This window comes from Microtus pennsylvanicus, chromosome 6, assembly GCF_037038515.1.
Source record: "Microtus pennsylvanicus isolate mMicPen1 chromosome 6, mMicPen1.hap1, whole genome shotgun sequence".
Taxonomy (NCBI): domain Eukaryota; kingdom Metazoa; phylum Chordata; class Mammalia; order Rodentia; family Cricetidae; genus Microtus; species Microtus pennsylvanicus.
The window spans coordinates 2,037,152-2,055,642 of NC_134584.1; the positions used below are offsets into that span (position 1 = coordinate 2,037,152).

The 18,491-nt window shown below is 58.7% G+C and overlaps 1 protein-coding gene across 4 annotated transcripts; it reads right to left on the minus strand.

Moving 5' to 3' along the window:
* Positions 1 to 8,596: 8,596 nt before the first annotated feature.
* Positions 8,597 to 16,554, minus strand: Midn (midnolin). 4 transcript variants are annotated; one of them, XM_075975534.1, is made up of 8 exons: positions 16,182 to 16,554; positions 15,037 to 15,124; positions 14,800 to 14,862; positions 12,887 to 13,015; positions 12,477 to 12,791; positions 12,162 to 12,303; positions 11,586 to 11,858; positions 8,597 to 10,527 (listed from the first exon to the last, which is right to left on the minus strand). In XM_075975534.1, exons 1-8 carry the CDS (start codon positions 16,415 to 16,417, stop codon positions 10,250 to 10,252), a joined length of 1,524 nt encoding a protein of 507 aa, XP_075831649.1. In that variant the 5' UTR covers positions 16,418 to 16,554; the 3' UTR covers positions 8,597 to 10,249. The 4 variants fall into 4 exon arrangements, with proteins under 4 accessions (XP_075831649.1, XP_075831648.1, XP_075831651.1 ...); XM_075975533.1 differs by having other exon boundaries at positions 12,162 to 12,306; XM_075975536.1 differs by lacking the exon at positions 12,887 to 13,015.
* Between the last annotated feature and the right edge of the window lie 1,937 nt (positions 16,555 to 18,491).

The window sequence follows — 18,491 nt, forward strand, 5'->3', positions numbered from 1 at the left end:
TTTATTTAGCTGAAGTGCGTGTGTGGAAGCCAGAGGACAATTTTCTGGAGTCTCTCCTTCCATCCTGAGGACCAAACTCAGCATTAGCGGCAAACGCCTTTACCCATGAGCCATTTCCTCTAACCCGAATCCATCTGACTTCCCTAGTGTCTCCCGATACAACTGACGCCTAGGCTCTCCGACATCCCATAAGTCATCCCAGTATTGGGCTCCTCTTCAGACTTGTTGCGGTACCTCACGTGCACCCAATTTAGTTTGCCTACAAATCCCACCTGCTCCATAACTGCCATTTGAACCCTGGTTTCTGCCCTCCCCCAAGCAGGTGCACATCACACAGCTGGTAGAGCGCCTGCATCCCGCACTACGATCGAACCGGGGGCCTCAAGCAAGCCTGAGCCATACCCCCATCCCCTCACTGGGGGATTCTAAGCAGGGGCTACACAGACCTATATCCGTAGCTTTCTTAAAAATACATATATGCCAAAAGCTACGGAGAAACCCTGTCTCGAAAATCCAAAAAAAAAAAAAATACACATATGAAAAAAACAAAACAGGAGGCTGGAGAGATGGCTCAGAGGTTAAGAGCACTGATTGCTCTTCCAGAGGTCCTGAGTTCAATTCCCAGCAACCACATGGTGGCTCACAACCATCTATAATGAGATCCGGTTCCCTCTTCTGGCATACAAACATACATGGAAGGAATGTTGTATACATAATAAATAAATAAATCTTTAAAAAAAAAGAGAAAAAAACAAAACAGAACTGCATTTTTATGTATATGGGTGTTTTGCCTGAATGTCTGTACATCATGTGTCTGCCCTGTGCCCACTGAGGCCAAATATTTGTATATTTGTTTTTTTAAGATTTATTTATTTATTATATATACAACATTCTGCCTCAATGTATGTCCGCACGCCAGAGGAGGGCACCAGATCTCATTACAGATGGTTGTGAGCCACCATGTGGTTGCTGGGAATTGAACTCAGGACCTCTGGAAGAACAACCAGTGCTCTTAACCTCTGGGCCATCTCTCCAGCACCCCTGAGGGCATATTTGGTTACAGTTATGAACTCTATGTGGATGCTGGGAATTGAACCCAGGTCGTCTCTAAGAGCAGCCAGTATTCTTTACCACTAAGCCCTCCTAAGTTTCCTGGCCTGTCCTCTGTAGGCTGGGATAATGTCCTCAACGCCAGGCCACAGCATGGCATCTCCTTTCACGATATGGGAAGACCTGGCTGGCCTCTAACTCAGGCAATTCACTTCTTACCAAGGCAGTGCCTTCTGCCCGAGGGAGCAGCTGGTGGCGACCTCTCCCCAGATGTGCTGAGGGTGTGATCTGCTGACATAGAGGACCAAAGCAGCTCAAGCCTGCTCCAAGCCCCAGACTCACTGACCCTTGAATGATGTTGGTCGAGGTGACCCATCTGTGCCCAGGAGGAGGAGGATGCCAGAACCCCTCAGGGACACAAAGCTCCCTCCTCCTAGATGGCAGATGGTGACTCATGACCACCCCCTCTGCACCTCACTCCCCGCCCCCAGCACTCAGCCCTCCTATCCCCGTCAGAGCAGCCTGCTGCGTCAGCCACTCACGCAAGGAGGTTATTAAAAAGAGCTGAGAAACCAACATGCCTTCCCTCCCCTCAACGCGCACCATCCAGGAGGGGAGGGGACCGTGCTTCGCAGGAAATGCTGGACTGCAAGCCAGCCGAGCCAGAAATAAGGCAGCCCCCCGTGTGTGCCCCCTCCCGGAGGGAAAACTGGATCCCTGTAATCCCAGCTCCCAGAGTCATGCTGGGCCCCTGGTCTCGTTCCCATTATGAGACCTTCCAGTTCCTGGTTTTGGGAATTGCCATATTTATTCATTGATTCATTGATTGATTCATTCATTCATTCATTTAACCGGCACCCACTTAATAAGCTTACTACCAACCAGCTCCTTTGGGCCGGACTCCACCAGTACCCAGGGCCATTTCGAATCCCCAGAAGGGCGAGTAAATATATGTGACCCGTGGATACCGCTCCAATTGGCATCTCTTGAGGCTCTGGTGTACTTGTGTCAAAAGTGTGTCCCCGTGCACTTACCTGTGTCCACATAGCCAGGTGGCTCAGCGTGCCACCATGACCCTTTGTTTATTTTGGTGGGCTTTAAAAGGAGCTGGAACCCTCTCTCTCTCACACACACCCCTCCATCCACGCAGTGAACCCCTGCCTTAAAATGGTGCTCGGTGCTTGACAGGACACGAGAGGGCGCTGCAACCTCGGCTGGAGCGTTCAGGACCGCCGTCCCGCCGCCTCTTTCTGTATGGTCGCCAGCTACTTGGCCACTAGACGTCGCTGTCCTGAACAGCCATCGCAGACAGAGACCAGGACAGTGCCGGTTTAAAATCGCCGTGCCCAGCTCGCAGGCGGCTTTCCTGTACAAGAGATCAGAATAGCTGGACTCCATGCCCGAGGTTCACTCCCGCGTGTCATGGCAGTGCACTTGGCCAAGAACTCACCCGTCGGGTCCATCGTGTGTGCTCCCACTGGGGCCGTCTTGAATCCCAACTGACTTATAAATCCGAGGGATGCAGGGTGCCACCTGTACCCCTTGAAGGCGAGCTCACTCAATCTGTAGTTCCTGGCACCGAGCTCGGCTCCTGGGTGTCGCTATGGAGACGATGAGGGGCACCGCGCCCACCCACCCCCTGCCAGGTCCTCCCCCGACCTGAGCTAATGACCGGGCGGGAGGCAGTAATGAGCGTCTGGGTTGGGGACGGGCGTGGCCCGGGATGAAAGGCGCTTGTGTGGGGGCACCCTGGGGCCGCGTAATTACCGCCCCCTTCTCGGCCTGGCGGGGGCCAGGGACTCTGCACCTGGCCTCTGCCCGGCGGGGGTGCACAGTGGGACTGTGATGGCCAAGCCTGGTGCCCGTCCTTGGGGATCAGTGCCAGGGTGGAGATGCAGTCTGTGTGTGTGTGTGTTGCCAGGTGTGGCGCACATGTGTGCACGTGGGCTGGAGACCCGTGAGGATTTGGAGAAACATCTGGCTTCTGTGGACGGGGAAGCGGGTTTGTTCCGTGTGTGATTAATTTTGCACGGCTGACCCGCGTTCCCTAAGGACAGGGTGGGTGGACGGGGTGCTGCGATGCTGACAAATGCGTTCACGACCTGGATGTAGATGTTCAGGGCAGGGCTAGGTGTGCGTGACTGGGGTAGGTGCTAATGGAGCCATCTCTGCTTGCTGGCATGACTCATGTTCCAGGGGTGGGCACAAGAGCTGTGTCAGAGACACACAGGGCCTCCCAATTAGTGTAGCTAAAGTCCAGAGCCAGCTGTAGGAGTTGAACTTGCCTTTTCCTGGTGGGCCTTGAGCCCTCAGGCGGCCCCAGGTGTCTGAGGAGAGGGGCTGGCCTCCTGCCACCCAGAGGGCCTGCTTTCTGCTTCTGGACAGGGTCTGCAGCCAGGGGCACTAGGCCCAAGTTCTTCTGACTCATCCCTCCCCGCAGCCCTGAGTCACACCCCAGGAATGGGAATAAGAAAGCTTGGGAGGCCTGGCCCCTGAGGTTCTGGCTCAGACTGGGCCTTGACCGGCAAAGGGACGCCCCAGCCAGCGCACACATCCTATGACAGACCATGTTATACACGTGCACACCCTCATCCTCTGCCGCAGACCCGCCAGGCTCAGTCACAAACTCGACATGCCTTTGGCATCTGGTAGATTGCCTTTCTTAGGGCTTCCCATACCTGCTTGTCTGTCTTCTCTAACAGCTAGGGCTGGGACAGAGCAATGCAGCGCAGGGGCATGTGGACACATACACCCATCCACAAGGTCTGTATCAGATGGCCAAAAACCACGAGTGACCCAGGAAACCCCAGAAGCTAGGTGGCTCATCTGTCTGGGAAATGACCTATTTGGGTTTCTGCAGGATGGAAGAGTTGTAGGGTATCTACCCCCAGGGGTCCTCAGATGTTGTTTGCCAAAAATCCTTCTCCACCTTCATCATCCCAGGGCAGGAAGAGCCACCCCTGTCCTCTCAGTGTGCCCAAGCACATACGTGACTCTGGCATGGCTTCCCATGCAGGGGAAAGCACAGACAGCCTCCGGGCAAGCAGAGAGGGGGGGGCAGAGAGAGCAGCTTCTGCCTGGGGCTGGAGGCCTGTGGTACTTCCTCTGCATTTTGCTGCGTGGGGATAGTTACAGGTCATGAAGCATCTGTCAACCTCAGGGTGCCCAGAGGGTCTCCATGCAAACAGATGGCCCTTGAACCCTTGGAACACCTGTCCACCCAGCTGCAAAGGGTTAGCTCTGGGTAGGTGGCACCCGGGCACCTCTCTGGCCTCATGCTTCATCTGAGGAGTGAGTGGGACCTGGGGAGCCTCCAGGGTCTGAAAGGGATTGGGTCAAGGGCATCTGCTGAGTTTCCTTCCTGCTCTCCTATGGGCAGCTAATTCCGCTGTCACTTAACTGCCCCAATTTGAGTGTATTTCCAACATTCTGCAAAAGACTTTCCTTTTTGGGTGCGTGTGTGTTCAGTCCTGGCTGTCCTGGAACTCATTTTGTAGACCAGGCTGGCCTCAAACTCATAGAGATCCTTCTGCCTCTGCCTCCCAAGTGCTGGGATTGAAGGCATGTGCTACCACTGCCCAGCAAGACTTTCCTCTCTCTGTAGTGCAAAGTAACCTAGAAATCCTGACCCCCCCTTTATCTCTAGAGCCCAGATGACTGGCTAACAAAAGGCAGCCACTTCCTCAGCGCACACCTGTGAACACTCCTGTTTCCCACCAGGAAATGACTACAGAGGACTGGTCACAAGGCAGTGACCTTGGTGGCCTGTGGGTATTTGATGAGGGAGGGTGTCCTGGGCAAACATTTCAACTCTCTGGGCTGGAGAGCTATCTTGGAGGTTAGCACAGCTTCTGCTCTTCCAGAAGACCTGGGTTCGCTTCCCAACATGGTGGCTCACAACTGTCTGTAATGTAACTGCAGTCCCAGGGGATCCAAAAGAAGTCCTCTTAAATCTGCTGTGGCCACCAACCATGAACACGGTGCACACACACTCAAGACATATGAGTTAAGTCAATTTAAAACAATAAAAATAAACAAACACCAACTCCTTTTCTTCTTTTTGTTTCCTGTGGGGAACACAGAAATTCAGGCAAGCTAGGCCAGCACCACAGAGCAAAGGAAGCCAACCTGTTTCTTACTTGGCCAGCGGGGGTGGGGTGGTCTAAGTTGCCCAGGTTGGCCTTGAACTCAAAATCTCCAGCTGACCTCTTTCTCCTCTGGGAAGCAGCTAAGACAACAGTCTTATACCACTGGGGCATGCAGGGTTCAGGCCGTCCAAGAACCAAGCGCGGGGTCGGGGTCAGGGTCATGAGGTAGGTGTTGTTCACCGGGAGCCTGCCCCACAGTCCTCAGTAAATGTTCCTGGCTGGGGGTTGGTGGTGTTCAGCTTAGTTTTGTGGGGTGTGACAGCTGTCTGCGGCTGCCTGCTGGGGTGAGGGGTGACCTCCTTATTCGAAGGGGGCCAGTCCCGCCCACATTCCAGCAGGGTTAGGGGCACCCTCTCCGGTTCGGTCCGAGCGTTCTGAGGGAGGACCTCTGACCCAGGGCCGGACCCATCTCCCTTCCCGTCCCCAGGACACCCAAAGCAGCAGCTGGCCCCACGGCTGGGGGCGGGGGCGGAGGTTGGAATGTAAGGGTTGGGGGAAGGGTGAAGGAGGGGCGGAAGTGGGGGAGGGAGGGGTGGGACAGCCAGTGAAAGGACGAAAGTAGAGGGGAAATAGAGAAAAGCTAGAAGAGACCGAACAGGGAACCAGCTAGCCTTGCACCGGAGCGAGGGAGCCTTCCTCCTCCACTCGGCAGGCAGAGCGGGCTCACCTGCCCCGCGTGACACCGGGGAGGACTAGGTGGCCGTGGGTGGGGCTGGAATCAGACTCTAGGGGAGAGCTCCACGCCCAGCTGCCGCCAGCATAGTCTCCTTCCCAAGGCCGGGCAGGAGGGTGGAGCTGTTTAGAGCCCCACGGGGGCGGCTCTGCCCTGCGGGCACCATCTCTGGCCTCCTCCACGGGTTCTGCTCCTCCCAGCTGCCCACGGACAGCCACCTCCAGACCTCTGACATCTCAGAGCTTGCTGCCAGGTCCCCAGATCCCGACTGGAAAGTGGCCACCCCTCCCCCCAGGGGACTCCAGCCTTTGGCAGGAAGCCACGACCCCTAGTGGCCTCCTTCTCCCCGCCCCCGGCTGCCTGGTCACAGAACTCTGCCCCTTTGCGAGGGTACCCCCTTGGAGGGTTTGGCAAACCACACCATTCCTTGTCGCCAGCCCCCACCCTAGGCCGACCTGAGCAGAAGGTTGTTGACTAGCTTCGACCATGCAGTTACCCTTCTGCCTCTTGAGTGTTGTGACAGGTGTGGGCCACCCCCCCCCCACTTCTTTACGAAGACCACAAGCAAAGGCAGCTGATGACCTGGAATTCCCGCCCTGGGGATCCTTCTCTCATCCAAACTGCCTGCGTGCGTTTTAAAAAATCCTCGTCCTCCATCCCTGCTATCATCCCTAGCAGCTTCCTCCAGATTATTGGGATTTTCAGGCAAACCTGTTCTACTTTTTCTGCCTCCACCTCCCAAAGGGTGATTCTAACCAGGGTCATGATCAGTCACCCCGCCCCATTAGCTCAAGTCTAGACTTGGGGGATCTCCTCCAGCGCCCTTGCCAGCTTTGCCTTTTCTTACCTCCGCCCCCCGCCGCTTCACAACGTGACCTGACTGCTGCCCCACAACACACTCTTTTCTCTACCAACAATACTTGGCAAACTCCTATTCGTCCCACAAAGCCCCCTCCTACAGGTAGTCTCCCTTCTTCAAGTCCTCCCAAAGGCTGGGAAGTGCAAGAAAACCGGGCGAGGGTCAATCGAACCAGCGGGGATGCAGCAGGAAATGCCGGTGTGCACAGAGCGGTGCACGTGGCGTGCCTGTGCTGGGGGGTCCACGTGCGACGCCCCCAGGGACGCCCCCTCTTCCGTCCAGGCCCAGCCTCAGCCGTCAAGCCTCGGCTACGTCTCCCGCCCCCAAGTTTGCAGACACGCGGGCAGCGGGGCGGGGCCGCTGCGCCTCTGCGCTCGCGCACTCGTCCTTGGCGCGCTGAAGTCCCGCCTCCACAGGGGAACCTCGAATTTATTGGTGCGTCCGGAAGAGCGACAGGCGGTTCCACCAATGAAGCCACCCGCGGGCGGGCGGAGCCTGGACTGAGGCGCAGGCGGGGGCGGACGGGGTGCCCTCCCCGCGGTGACGTCGGGAGCCTCTCGCGGCGCGCTGCCCTGGCAACCGCGTTTCCATCTCGTCGAGTTTCCGGGGGCCGCCCCCTCCCATTCAGCTTTTTCCTCAATGGGGTGCTGGGGGGGGGAGCGGAAGGAAGCTAAGGGCCGACCCCGCCCCTCTGCGATTTCGGCAGCCTTTGCTGTCTGAGCCTCGGTTTCCCTCTCCGTCCCTACCACACGCTCTGGGCCTCCACTTCGGGGTTAGATCGCCCCCTGGGGTTGTTAGTCTGTTCAGGCAGAGGGCGAGCGGGGTGTAGAAAGCAATGTGATGTTGTGATGGGATGATCTGGGGTTGTGATTTGACAGGGTCCCCAACACACAGGCTCCATCTCCGGGGCGAGACCTTGAGATCCCCTGGGACGCCTACCCTCCCCCCCCCCCCGCTTGTGGACGTGGCTGCCTCCCTGAGCGCTGAGCGACAAGTAGAAGCCGCCCCACTGTGTTCTCACCCTCACTACGTCGTGTGGTTTCAGATGTCCCCAAACCTTTGGGCCTACTGACCATGAACTCTCCTGGGATCAGGCTTGACGGGACATCCGCCTTCCTGGCGTGGGCGTGGGGACGATTTGGGGTGACTGGGCGGAGGGGCAGAAAGCACTGTGGAGATGCCCAGGCCACCCTTGGGGAAGGCACCCACTCCTCATCCCCCAGCCTTCGTGGCGAGGAATAGAGACTGTAGATTCCGTGCCCAGTGTTGGGTTGGAGTCCTCAGTTTTCTGGGCTATAAAGTGGGAGTTCCACTAAAGGAGCTCAGAGAGTGTTAACTGTCTCAGCCTAGTCCCAGAAGGCTTGGAGCAGGGATCTTAGAGAAGCCCTTTGTGGGGCGTGGGGAAGGAAAAGGTGGGCAAGCCACCTCGGGAAGTTCCCAATCATAACCAGACTGCAGTGCCCAGAAGGGGTATGGCTGAAGCAAAGACCTGGAAAACTGGTGCGTGACCCTCAAAGTGTGGCCATCGAGGAGGGGGTAGAGTGGAACGACTCTAGGAAGCACTTCCGTTTCAGAACTCCTCCCACAGCTGGGAGCAGGGAGTGTCTGACTGGATACTGATTCCGAAGTTCCCGTCTTTGGCCCACTTGACAGTCAGAGCTGAGAGGGTGAAAGCCTCACCCAGGGCATGCCCCAGCCCCACGCCCAAAGGGACTTCCGGCCTTGGGTAGCAGGAAGTGGCTAGGCCTTCCCTCCCTCCCTCCACCCTAGGCAGCTTCCTGCCAGCCCCAAGCTGGGGAAGGGACGTGGGAAACCATTTTTGGGGAAAACAGCTTGGGACCCTGAAGGAGTAAGCGAGGACTAAAGTTCACGTCTCGTTTCCGTTTATTTGAAATCAGGTGCTCGTGTAAGGTCCCCCCTCCAAATTTCATTTCAATAAAGGAGACTTGGGTGAGGTGGATCCCCACAGCTGGATTTTCTCCCCGAGGGTGGCTAATGCTATCTGGGGGAAGTCCGTCAGCAGAAAGAGGGAACTATGGGTGGGCTCGGCTCCTGCCTGAGGCCTCCACCCTCAGCTCAGGGGACACATCACAGGCAGTTTAAAAAAATCATAAAAAACCAAAAAAAACACACATTTAAATAGATATCCAAGACAGCTTAAAAAAATGCACCCATGTATCCCCCTCCCTTTTCTTTTTGAAAAGAAGATTGAAAAAATAAACCAAATGCTTGGCCTCTACCCTCTGGAACCAATCCCCTCCCACCCACCCTCCACAAAAAACTTTACAGCTAAGGCCGACACTCGTTCACATCCCAAACCATTAAGGTTAAACACAGTGGGGGAGGTGGGGTTCAGACAGAACAAAGGAGCTGAGGACAGGTGGAGCCTACACAAAATTGACAGATGTTGGAGGCGGGCACACATCCCATTAGCACAAAATTTAAAAATGTGGAGGAAAAAAATACCCACAAGATAACCCTTGTTGAAAAGCCCCAGTTCGAGGGGAGGGCAGTTGCCCATGATCAGTAAGGCCAACTTGGGCCAGCAGCTCGCCCTCCCCAGAGGGGGGTTGATGCACTCACAGCTCAGCACCCCACTGCCCATTCCTGGGTGCAGGTGAGGTTGCCCCTTAAGCTGGGCTTGGGGACAAGAGGTACAGGGGTGTCTCTCTGGCCCCCGCCCCCACCTACCCCAATTTTCTTCTTCCCTAGAGAATAGCAACCATTACTGGCTCAGTCAGAAATGAAATCTATAAATAGTTCCCCAAGCTCCACTGGGAAGGAAGGTTAGGGAAATAAGTGGGTGTGGGGAGGGAGAGAGAGGACAGCCGGGTTGGTGTCCATAGAGAAGGTGGCAGAGTCCGTCTGTCCTTTCCTGTGGGGAAGAGGAGCGTCCCCACCTGACCGACAACCCCCAGCCTCAGCATCCTCCATCTAACTAGCATGGCAATAGCGGGGCCAGCCAGGAGGCAGGAGGAAGGCTTTGTGGACAAAGGTATCCCTGTGAGCTGGGGGGAGGGGGTGGAGGGATCCAGCTGGCCTGGAGTGGAGGCCAAGTCTGCAGATGGGGGTGGTAGATACTCATCTTGGGGTCCCCAACCCTCATCTGTAAAGTGCTTCTTGGAGAATCTACATTTTGAGTTAAAAACCTGAATCGGGTTATGGAAGGGGGTGGGGAAGAGCTAGGCAGAACGGAAGGGCTGGGGGTGGGTGGCTTCCTCCGTCTGGGCATCTGGGAACAGACTGCTACATATTTGGAGCTGAAGAAGGTGGGAGGGAAGGGCCCTGGCGCAGAGGCCACCAGAACCGACCATGGTGAGGGAAGAAAGAGATGGGCGTGTGACCAGGGATGCAGGGCAACCGGGGGAAAGAGTTACAAAAGAATCAGAAAGGCTGGTGAGTGGCAATTGAGGTGATCTCCTGCCCCCCAGAGCTGGGCTGCTCAGCGTCCAGGCTGTAGTGCCCCACCCGCCCCGTGTCTGGGGTGGAGATGTGACAGACCCAAGGGGGCTGGATCCTTTAAGCCATTACGAATTCGGACTGGATGTCCGGGTTGACTTCAGGCTTCCAGACGGAGTCCTCGAAGTCGAGGCCCAAGCCTCCAGCCTCACTGGGGCTACCTCCGCCCCCGCTGCTGCTGCTGTCACTGCGACCAGCTTTGCGGCTGGGGGTCCAGTGGTAGGGACCCCGAGCGTCCCGCCGCGCCTTCCTTCGCAGGCGTTTCTGCTGCAACAGGAGCTGGAGGCGTTCCACTTTGCAGCGTGTAGCACGGTTCTCTGTCTGCCGCAGACGGTCTCCTACAAAGGGAGACCAGGCACCTGTGAGTCTCAAGCCCCCACTGCAGACGCTGGAGCACCAGTCAGCTAGACTCTGGAAAGGCGCGAGGAAGCCCACTGCCCCAGTCTCACGCTATAGTTACTGAAATATGCTGGGGAGGGCAGCCTGAGTAAGAGGTGTACAGGGATTTGATCAATGAAAAGGAAAAAAATTTAGTTTAGTCAGCCACTTGAGAAGTGCAGGAAGGAATTTGGGCTTGGTGGCACATGCCTTTAATCCCAGCATTCCAGAGGCAGAGACAGGAGGATGGGGAACTAGCTAGGTTTACACATAGTAAACTCCAGGACAGCCAGGGTTACATGGTAAGACCCCGTCTCAAACAACAAAAAAGCTAAACAGCAAAAAATGTAGTTTGTTAGTCAATGCATGGATTATTTAGGAGCAGAGACCAAAACATTCCAGGTTCAAGACCAGCTTGGACAACGAAGTAAAAACCCCTCTGAAAATAAAGGCTTGGCTCAGAGATGGGAGCCCCAGCCTAGAATCCCCAGTGAGGGGCTGGGAGTGTGGTCAGGGTGGAGCCTCTGCCTAAAATTCCCTAGTGAGGGGCTGGCGGTCTTGCTAATAAATACAAAAATCAAACAAACAAAAAAATGAAAAGAACCTGTTTTAGAATCACAAGTGTTAAAAAGCTTGTGCCTCAGTTTCCTACTTTCGTAAACATGGCTACAGAAGCAGGTGATCTAGGTTGAGCAGTGGTCATTATCAACCCACAGTGTGGGTAGGAGTAGGCTGTGTCTGGAGGGCTAGACCTGACTCAGTCATTCATGAAAGTACCCAAGGCCATCTGGAGATGGGCCTGGGGAGGGGAAGGAGGAAGTGGCACAGGAGCCCCCTGGAGCACACAAGGACACTCTATGCAGACACAGTTGTCTCTTCTTCCCAGCTGGGGCAGGTCTGGGGGGGGGGCAGCAGCTGTCAGCTCCAGGGGGTCCCCAGTCAGGTCAGCTGTCCCCTCACCCACCAGCACACAGAGGAGGCCTTGAGAAGCAGGAAGGCTGGTAACAGGGCCACTTACCAGGGGGTTTGCACATTCTGATCTGGCTCTGGCCCTGGAGCAGGGAGGTGGGGGAAGTGGCTCCCAGCTTCTCACAGGAGGTAGTTTTTGGGGTGAGGTCGGGGGCTGGTGAGGCAGGTGAGCACTGGGCATGGCAGCGGAGCTGGGTCAGGGAGGGTGGCATGCCCTGGTAATGCCGCGTGGCACTTAGGAGGTCATTGAGTATCTGCAGAATGGTGCCAATGTCTCGCCGTGGCCGCCCACTGCTGTCTTGGCAGTTGGGATGCAGTGTGCCTGCAAGTGGAAAGGATCGTGAGTCCCAAGGCAGTCCAGGTTCTCAGAGTGGCAATGACACAGGCAGACAGGGCAGTCTGCAGTGTCCAGATCTGGTGGCAGACCATCCGTTATCCCCAGCTACTCAAGATGCTGAGATGTCTGGGGGGACTCTGAAGACCTCCCCAATATCACAGTGACCACACATGAACTACAGATGGCGTCCCGTGTGTCCAGAGTCATACCAGTTCATGTCCCAGATTGCTGGGGAAGACATTTACCCAGTACATGAGATCTCGAGATCACTCCAGTGGTGACACCTACCAGAGAAGGTGCCTGAGAAGACCCCAGGGGCATGGTTCACGAAGCTCTCGATGACGGCACCGGGTTTGCGGGAGCGAGGGGTAGGGCTGCTGCCTGGGGTTGAGGTGGCATTGCTGCTAGCCGGGGAGGAACAGTCCATCTGCTGCTGAGAGATTGGAAAATGGTAGGTAGGGTCGTGATGGGTTCACCCCTCAGTCCGGCATTCCAGGTATAAATTCATCGGGCTCAGGGTCAGGGAAGAGCACCTGACAAAGGCTACAATTGGAGCCCTCAAAACCCGCCCCCGAATACAAAGATAATTATTTCCATCCTCACCTCGGAACAGGTTGTGGAAGCTGCATGGGATCGAAAGGAGCCAGCGGTGACAGGCGAGGGGGACACAGGTGAAGGGCTGCTGGATACCGGGGGGACTCTGGCGGCACTGGACACCGGCCTACAGGGTGAGGACACTGGGGCAGTTACACTGGAATCTCCCCGGGCGGCGGCAGCGGCTGCAGCAGCAGCTGCAAGCACATGGCGGTGCTGGAGCGGGGCGTGCTGGGCAGCCAGTTGCAACTGTACGAACATCATGTGATCCCCAACGCGAAGGGCCAGAGTCAGAGGTGAGCGGCCTGACAGAAAGTCACTGACCTAAAGACAGAAGTAGGGAGACACTCATCAGTTGAGGGGGTTCTCATCCCTGATGCCCCCAGCCCAACCCAGCCCAGCTCTCCCCGCAGTGTGACCTGGGGCCTCTCGCCGCCCCTCTCTGGGCTCTGGGGTCCCTGTCGGTGCCACGGACGCTTAAATAAAATCAATCTGTATTTCCGGAAGCCTCCTCCGGCAGCCCGGCCTGGCCCGGGTGTCGCTGGGGGCTGTGGGGGGGACAGAGGTGGGTCAGATTGGGGCCTCTGGTTCTGGGTCCGTTAAAGGGGAAACTGAGCCCAGATGGGGCAGGGCCCAGCGGATGATGGTCGCTGCCCTCCCTTGAATACCCACCCGCAGCCCCCAGATCCTGTTTGCCTATGAATCTAGCTAAGAGAATCCTCAAGATCCCCTTTATAGCTGAGCCACCCAAGAGGCAGGCTGGATCCTGAAGGAGCTCTAATGGTTAACCTTTGCTTCCCCAAGATAAATATTTATATATCCTGGGGGGGGGAGCCTGGAGGCTTGTCCCCAAGGGCTTCCAGATGACCTGCCAACCCTCCCCTCCCCCAACACTCTGTAGGGCTGATTTGTGGGCCTACCTGACCCTTGGATGCCCTGGGCACCCTTTCTCCCACCTCTGGGACCCAGACTATCTGCCTTGTTCTCCCCAGAGGCCAGGGTGTGTGTGTGTGGGGAGGTTTCTGAGAAGTGACACAGGCCTATGAGTCACCAGACCGCCTCGCAGAACTCCCTCCCTCCCCTGGCTCTGCTGGCAGAGGGCTGGAGTAACCTTCTCCGCTTGGGGCCCCATAGGGAGGGGATGAAGGGGTGGGCAGGCAGGAGAGCAGCCCCCACCCTGCACTCCCTCCTCTGTGCCCCACATCCTTACAGGGAAGAGCCTGAAGTGGTTTCTGGGCAGCTGGGATCACCCCTTTCTCCCAGGGGAAGGGCAAATGAGTGGCCTGCTGAGTAATCCACTCTGGTGACCTCAAGGCTACACCCAGCACCCACTAACTCCCTCCTGCCAGGCACACCACCCCACAGGCCAGCAAGTGCAAGTCTGCTTAAACTAGCCCCGATATCACCTTCAGCCCCCACTGCTAGCTCCCAGGAACCCCGCCAGAGAGGCAGGACCACTGGAGTGTTCTGAGGCCCCAGTGTCCACTGCACCACTAGGTAGGATGCTACGGTTTGGTTTGTAGTCTATGGAGTGAGGGCCCTGCACAGGCCATTCCCCTCCTTCTGGGGACAAACTCCAGCTGCCTGTGTGGCTCTGTTGGAGAACTGGAGGAGCTAGGGAACTGGGCTGTGAGAGAGGAGGCGCTGTTATGGTTAAGAATGGGGGGCGGAGGGGGGGTGCTCAACAAAACCTGGAAGCCTCCTCAGAGCCAGGCCCAGCCTCCCTCTGGGCTGCTTACTAAATATTTTCTTAACATCCTGTCTAGGCCTCCCTGGCCCAGGGCTGGGTGCCCCTGCCTGCCCCTCCCCCTGCCAGGGCAGGGAACAAAGGCCGAGAGACAGGAGGATGACTGCTGCTTTGCCTTGGCCGGGCTAAGTTTGGTCGGCTGGTTTCCCCAGAGGCACAGCTCTCCCAAATGAGGATTTTTTGTTTTGGTTCAGATTTTTTTTGGGGGGGGGGGGGACACTCTAGATTAAGAGTGTGCCGGGCTGTGGAGGGTACAAGTTCCAGCCAGCGCGGGTCAAGGTCACCCATGGTTAGGACCGGTCAAAAGATTGGACTCCCCCACCCCCACCCGTGGCAGTCGCCCTGGGAGAGAAAACTTCTCAAGGTCAGGTGGTCAGGTGCTGGGGGAGGCAGGGAGGAAGAGTGGTGACCAGGCCAAGCTGGCACCGAGGCGGGGCTTTCATCCCTTCCCCCACAGGCCACCAGGGAAACACAAACAACTGGAGGCTCTAAGGGTGTCCAGAGAGTTGCATGGTCCCTAGGCGTAGCCGCTGCCTGCAGCCCCCCCCCCCCAGCAGGGTTAGGGAGAGGGTGGCAGTTGCTTACCTGGGTCTCAGTCAAACTTTCCAGAGCTTGCATAACGGACTGCTCCGGCCTCGAGGCCTGGGACTACAAGAGAGGGACGAAAAGTGTCTTCAGTGTAGGTTTAGAGCAGGGAATGGGGAGAGCCCATGTGCTGGCGGTGGGTGGGAGAGCTCTTTGTAAGGGGCAGGATGGTGCATTTATGCAATGAGGTGGCCAAGAGACAGGAGCCTCCAGGGCACGCGTCCCTCAGTCATTTACCATGAGGCCAGCTTCCACCGTGGGCACGAGCGTCAACTTGCTACCATCCCCCACGCCGAATTCCTGCAGCTTCCCCGAACTGAGCCGGCTGGGGGTAGGAAGGAAGAGGGTGAGACGGGAGACAACACAGAGACGCGGAAGCGGAGGCCTTGGAGGAGGGCTGTGCGTGCGCAAGGGGGGGGGGGGGGGACAAGGGACGGCGACGACAGGGGAGCGCTTCACACCCTTACCGCTCCCCAGACCCAAGTGCCGGTGAGGAGGCCTCTCACTCCTGTGAGCCCTCCCCATTAACCAGCTGACTGAACTCCAGGTTAAGGCAGCCTCCCATCTGCAAGGAACAAGACTTTTCCATCACCTGAACCCCCGTGGGCTCTTTGCCACCCTCCCCCGCGCCCCCCTCCTGGGCAGCTCCTGCCTACAACTCCCCAATTCTTGTCCGGGCTCGTCTTTGTGGGCGCCGCGGGGCTCCGGCCCTTTCTGATAGAGGCCTTCGGGGGCTCCGCCGACCCGGGCTCTCCCCCTCCCTCCCCGGCACAGTCTGCTGCTCAAACAAAGGAGACCCTCCCCCTTCGCCCCTCCCCCACCAGGGCCCCACCGCTGGGGATGGACACTGCGTTGTCCCCAGAGGCCCGCGAGGGGGTGAGGGGAGGGGAGACTCCCTGGCCTGGAGGCGATTTAAATACCGGATTGGGGGAGGTGTGGGGAAGCGAGAACAAAGGGGGGCAGAGAGACGTAAGTGATGGGGAGACAGCCAGACGCAGAGGGGGCCGCCGAGCAGATGCGGAAGCGGCGAGACCGCGGGCACAAGAGGGGGCGGTTGTGCGCCCCCCCAAGGCGCACAGAGACTGGACCCCTCCCAGTGCCATCCCAGGGGCCCACGTCTGTCGTGCCACCCCCGTAGTTCCCGTGCATCTTGGGGCCCCGCGGGGCGCTCCTGCCTTTGTGCAGACCCTGGCGGGGGAGGGGGGCCCCAGGGAAGTAAGGCCGCGCAGAGGGCGCCCGAGAGCGCGCGGCGCGCCCCCGCCCCCCGTCTGGCTGCCCCCTGCTTCCCAGCGCGGCGCGCTCTTTGTTTCCGCCCGGGGCCCGGGCCCGAGGGGGCGGTCTGGTGCCAGGGGGCGCGCAGGCGAGGGCGGCGCGCTACCTACGTGTCTTTGTGAAGCAGAGCCAGGCGCTCCTTCGGTACTTTGAGGCGTTGGGACAGCCTTTTGCGCAGCCCTTCCACGGTCTCGTCGTGGGGCACCGACAGGTCGTAGCGAGTCCCCGTGGTGCTGTGGATCGCCAGGGTCATAGGTGAGGCCGACTCCGTGGCCGTACTCAGATCGCAGGCGCCGCCGGGGGCCCCGCGCCGGCAGCTTCGGGCGCCGCCGGGCTGCGGCTCCATCCCCGGCGAGCGCAGGAGGCCTGGGGGCCGCGGGTCGCCTCCAATCCTCGTCGGGACTCCCCCGCCGAAACGAGGTCCTCCTCCGCTCTGCGGGTGCTCAGGGACCGAAACAGTGCGTGTGCCCCTTAGGGAAGGTTCCCAACGTTAGCAAGCGAGCCGGCAAGCAAGAATCCGAGTGGTGCTCCGGGGTCGCGTGGGATCCCTGGGTTGCGCCCCAGGGTGGGGTCTACGATCCGGTTTCTTCAAGGGCACGGCGCAGGGAGGGTCCTACAGAAGGGGTCGAGCTATCCCGGCTGGATATCCTCTCGGGTCTTGCTACCCCGCGCGTCCCTTCCCTTAGCAACAGCAGCAGCCGCCGCTCGCAAGATCTGGGGGTGAAAGTACGAAGAAAAAAAAGTTATCATGTATCAACGTTCCAATGGGCGGGACCACCGCCCCCTCCCATTCACTACTTACTCCGCCGGCCTAGCGGCAGCCAATGAACACACACATATCGCCCAGTCCGTCGCGATCCCGGGCCAATGGGAATCGCCGAAGGGCTACCCCACGTGGCAGCGAGACCCTCCCCCCCTTACCCCGCCCCGTCCCTTCCGCATCCAATGGAGACGCGTAGGGGGTTGGGCTGATGCGGCTCCTGACCCGCCCCCGCGCCCCCACCCGCGCCCAGAGCCATTCATAAGGCCCAGCGTTCCCAACAAAGGGCGGGCGGGCCCGGACCGGAGCCTACTGGAGTTCGAAGACTTGGCACCTCTCTTTCCCCCAACTACCCTCCGCGCGAACACAGGCCCCCTTCCTCAAGGAGGAGAGGTCTGGGGAAGAGCAGAGGGCCGACCATTGTTCCTGACTAAGGGAGGAACAGGAAATCGTGGGGCCTCCCCACTGGGTCTGTCCGGGAAGCAACTGCCTGCGGAAGCTGCAGCTTGAGCCCTGAGCCTCGTGGCCAAGGGTCGCGGGCAGGACTCTCAAAGACAGGCCAGTCCTCCACCCCGTGGGTGGGTGGATGCGACGATATTGGAGAAACTGGGCGGGACCCACGGCCTGGGCGGGGCCCTGCAGCTCCGTGACGTGGCTCCGACTAGATCCGTCCCTACCGAACCTGTGCCACTTGGCGTCCCAGCCTAGTCCACCCTTCCCTATTTTTTCTGTGCCCCCCCATCCCGGGTCGGCTCATTTCTCGAGGTGCGCCCGTCCAAGCCGTGACGTGACGCGGCGTCCCCGGCTGCGCCCGCGCGCGCCCCGCTCCGGGCAGCGGTGAGTCAGCAGCCCCGGCGCGCCCTCTGCAGTCCCCGCCCGGGAGCGCTGCCCGAGTCACGGGGGAGGGGGTGCCGTGCGTTTTGGTCGGGGAAAGGGGGCGCAGAGACTTTGAGATCTGCAGGTGGAGAAGCCCCTTTGAGAACCTTTAGATTTAACAAGCGGAGACGTCTAAGACCGCACAAACGGGGAAACTGAGTCTGGATTTTCAACTAGTTCAAGGTCACTGGCTGGAAAGAGGGAGTGCGCGCGCGTGGGGCGGGCGTGGGCTGCGGTCCTGCCAGTGCGGTGCCCATTGCGCGTGGTCCCTCCTACCCCACAAGCTGGGGAGCTCTCCGTTCCAAAGCACCCTAGATGCAGACGGTTCAAAGAACAAAGAGTGGGGCAGCCTAAGGAGTCCACGGCGGGTGGAGACCCTTCTGCCCCTCGTGCGGCCGCGCCCCTACTCACCCGGAGCCGCAAGACGCAGGTCCTGGGTCACCACTGCTCCAGATGACCTGCGTACGGGTCGTGGTGAGAGGTGGCCCTGCCGGTCTGGGGACAGGCGGGCGGCCCCTGAGCCTTTATCCGCGCCGCCTTCCCTGGGGTGGAGTTTGGGCGGGCAAGGGGCGGGGGGCTGGGCGATGGTGACGCATCTACCCCCCACAGCCCCCCTCCTGCTGGCCTGGGGCCGGGACACCCGGCCCTAGGGCTTCACAGCACCCACAGGGCAGTGCTTCGGCCGCTGCGATCGGCTGGGGTAACTCCTGACTCCCCAAGTACTCTGAAACACCTCATATTAGCATGGGGGTGGGGGCTTTCTGGCCTGTTTCCCTGCCCCGCC

What these genes read in the sequence shown, in the direction of transcription:
- Midn (XM_075975533.1), bottom strand. Translation starts at nt 16,417, where the DNA reads ATGGAGCCGCAGCCCGGCGGCGCCCGAAGCTGCCGGCGCGGGGCCCCC. An exon ending in GCTCTGCTTCACAAAGACAC is followed by an intron (nt 15,125 to 16,181) that starts GTAGGTAGCGCG and finishes TCCTACCCCCAG; the next exon opens with CCGGCTCAGTTCGGGGAAGC. An exon ending in GGGGCGGCGAGAGGCCCCAG is followed by an intron (nt 12,792 to 12,886) that starts GTCACACTGCGG and finishes TTCTGTCTTTAG; the next exon opens with GTCAGTGACTTTCTGTCAGG.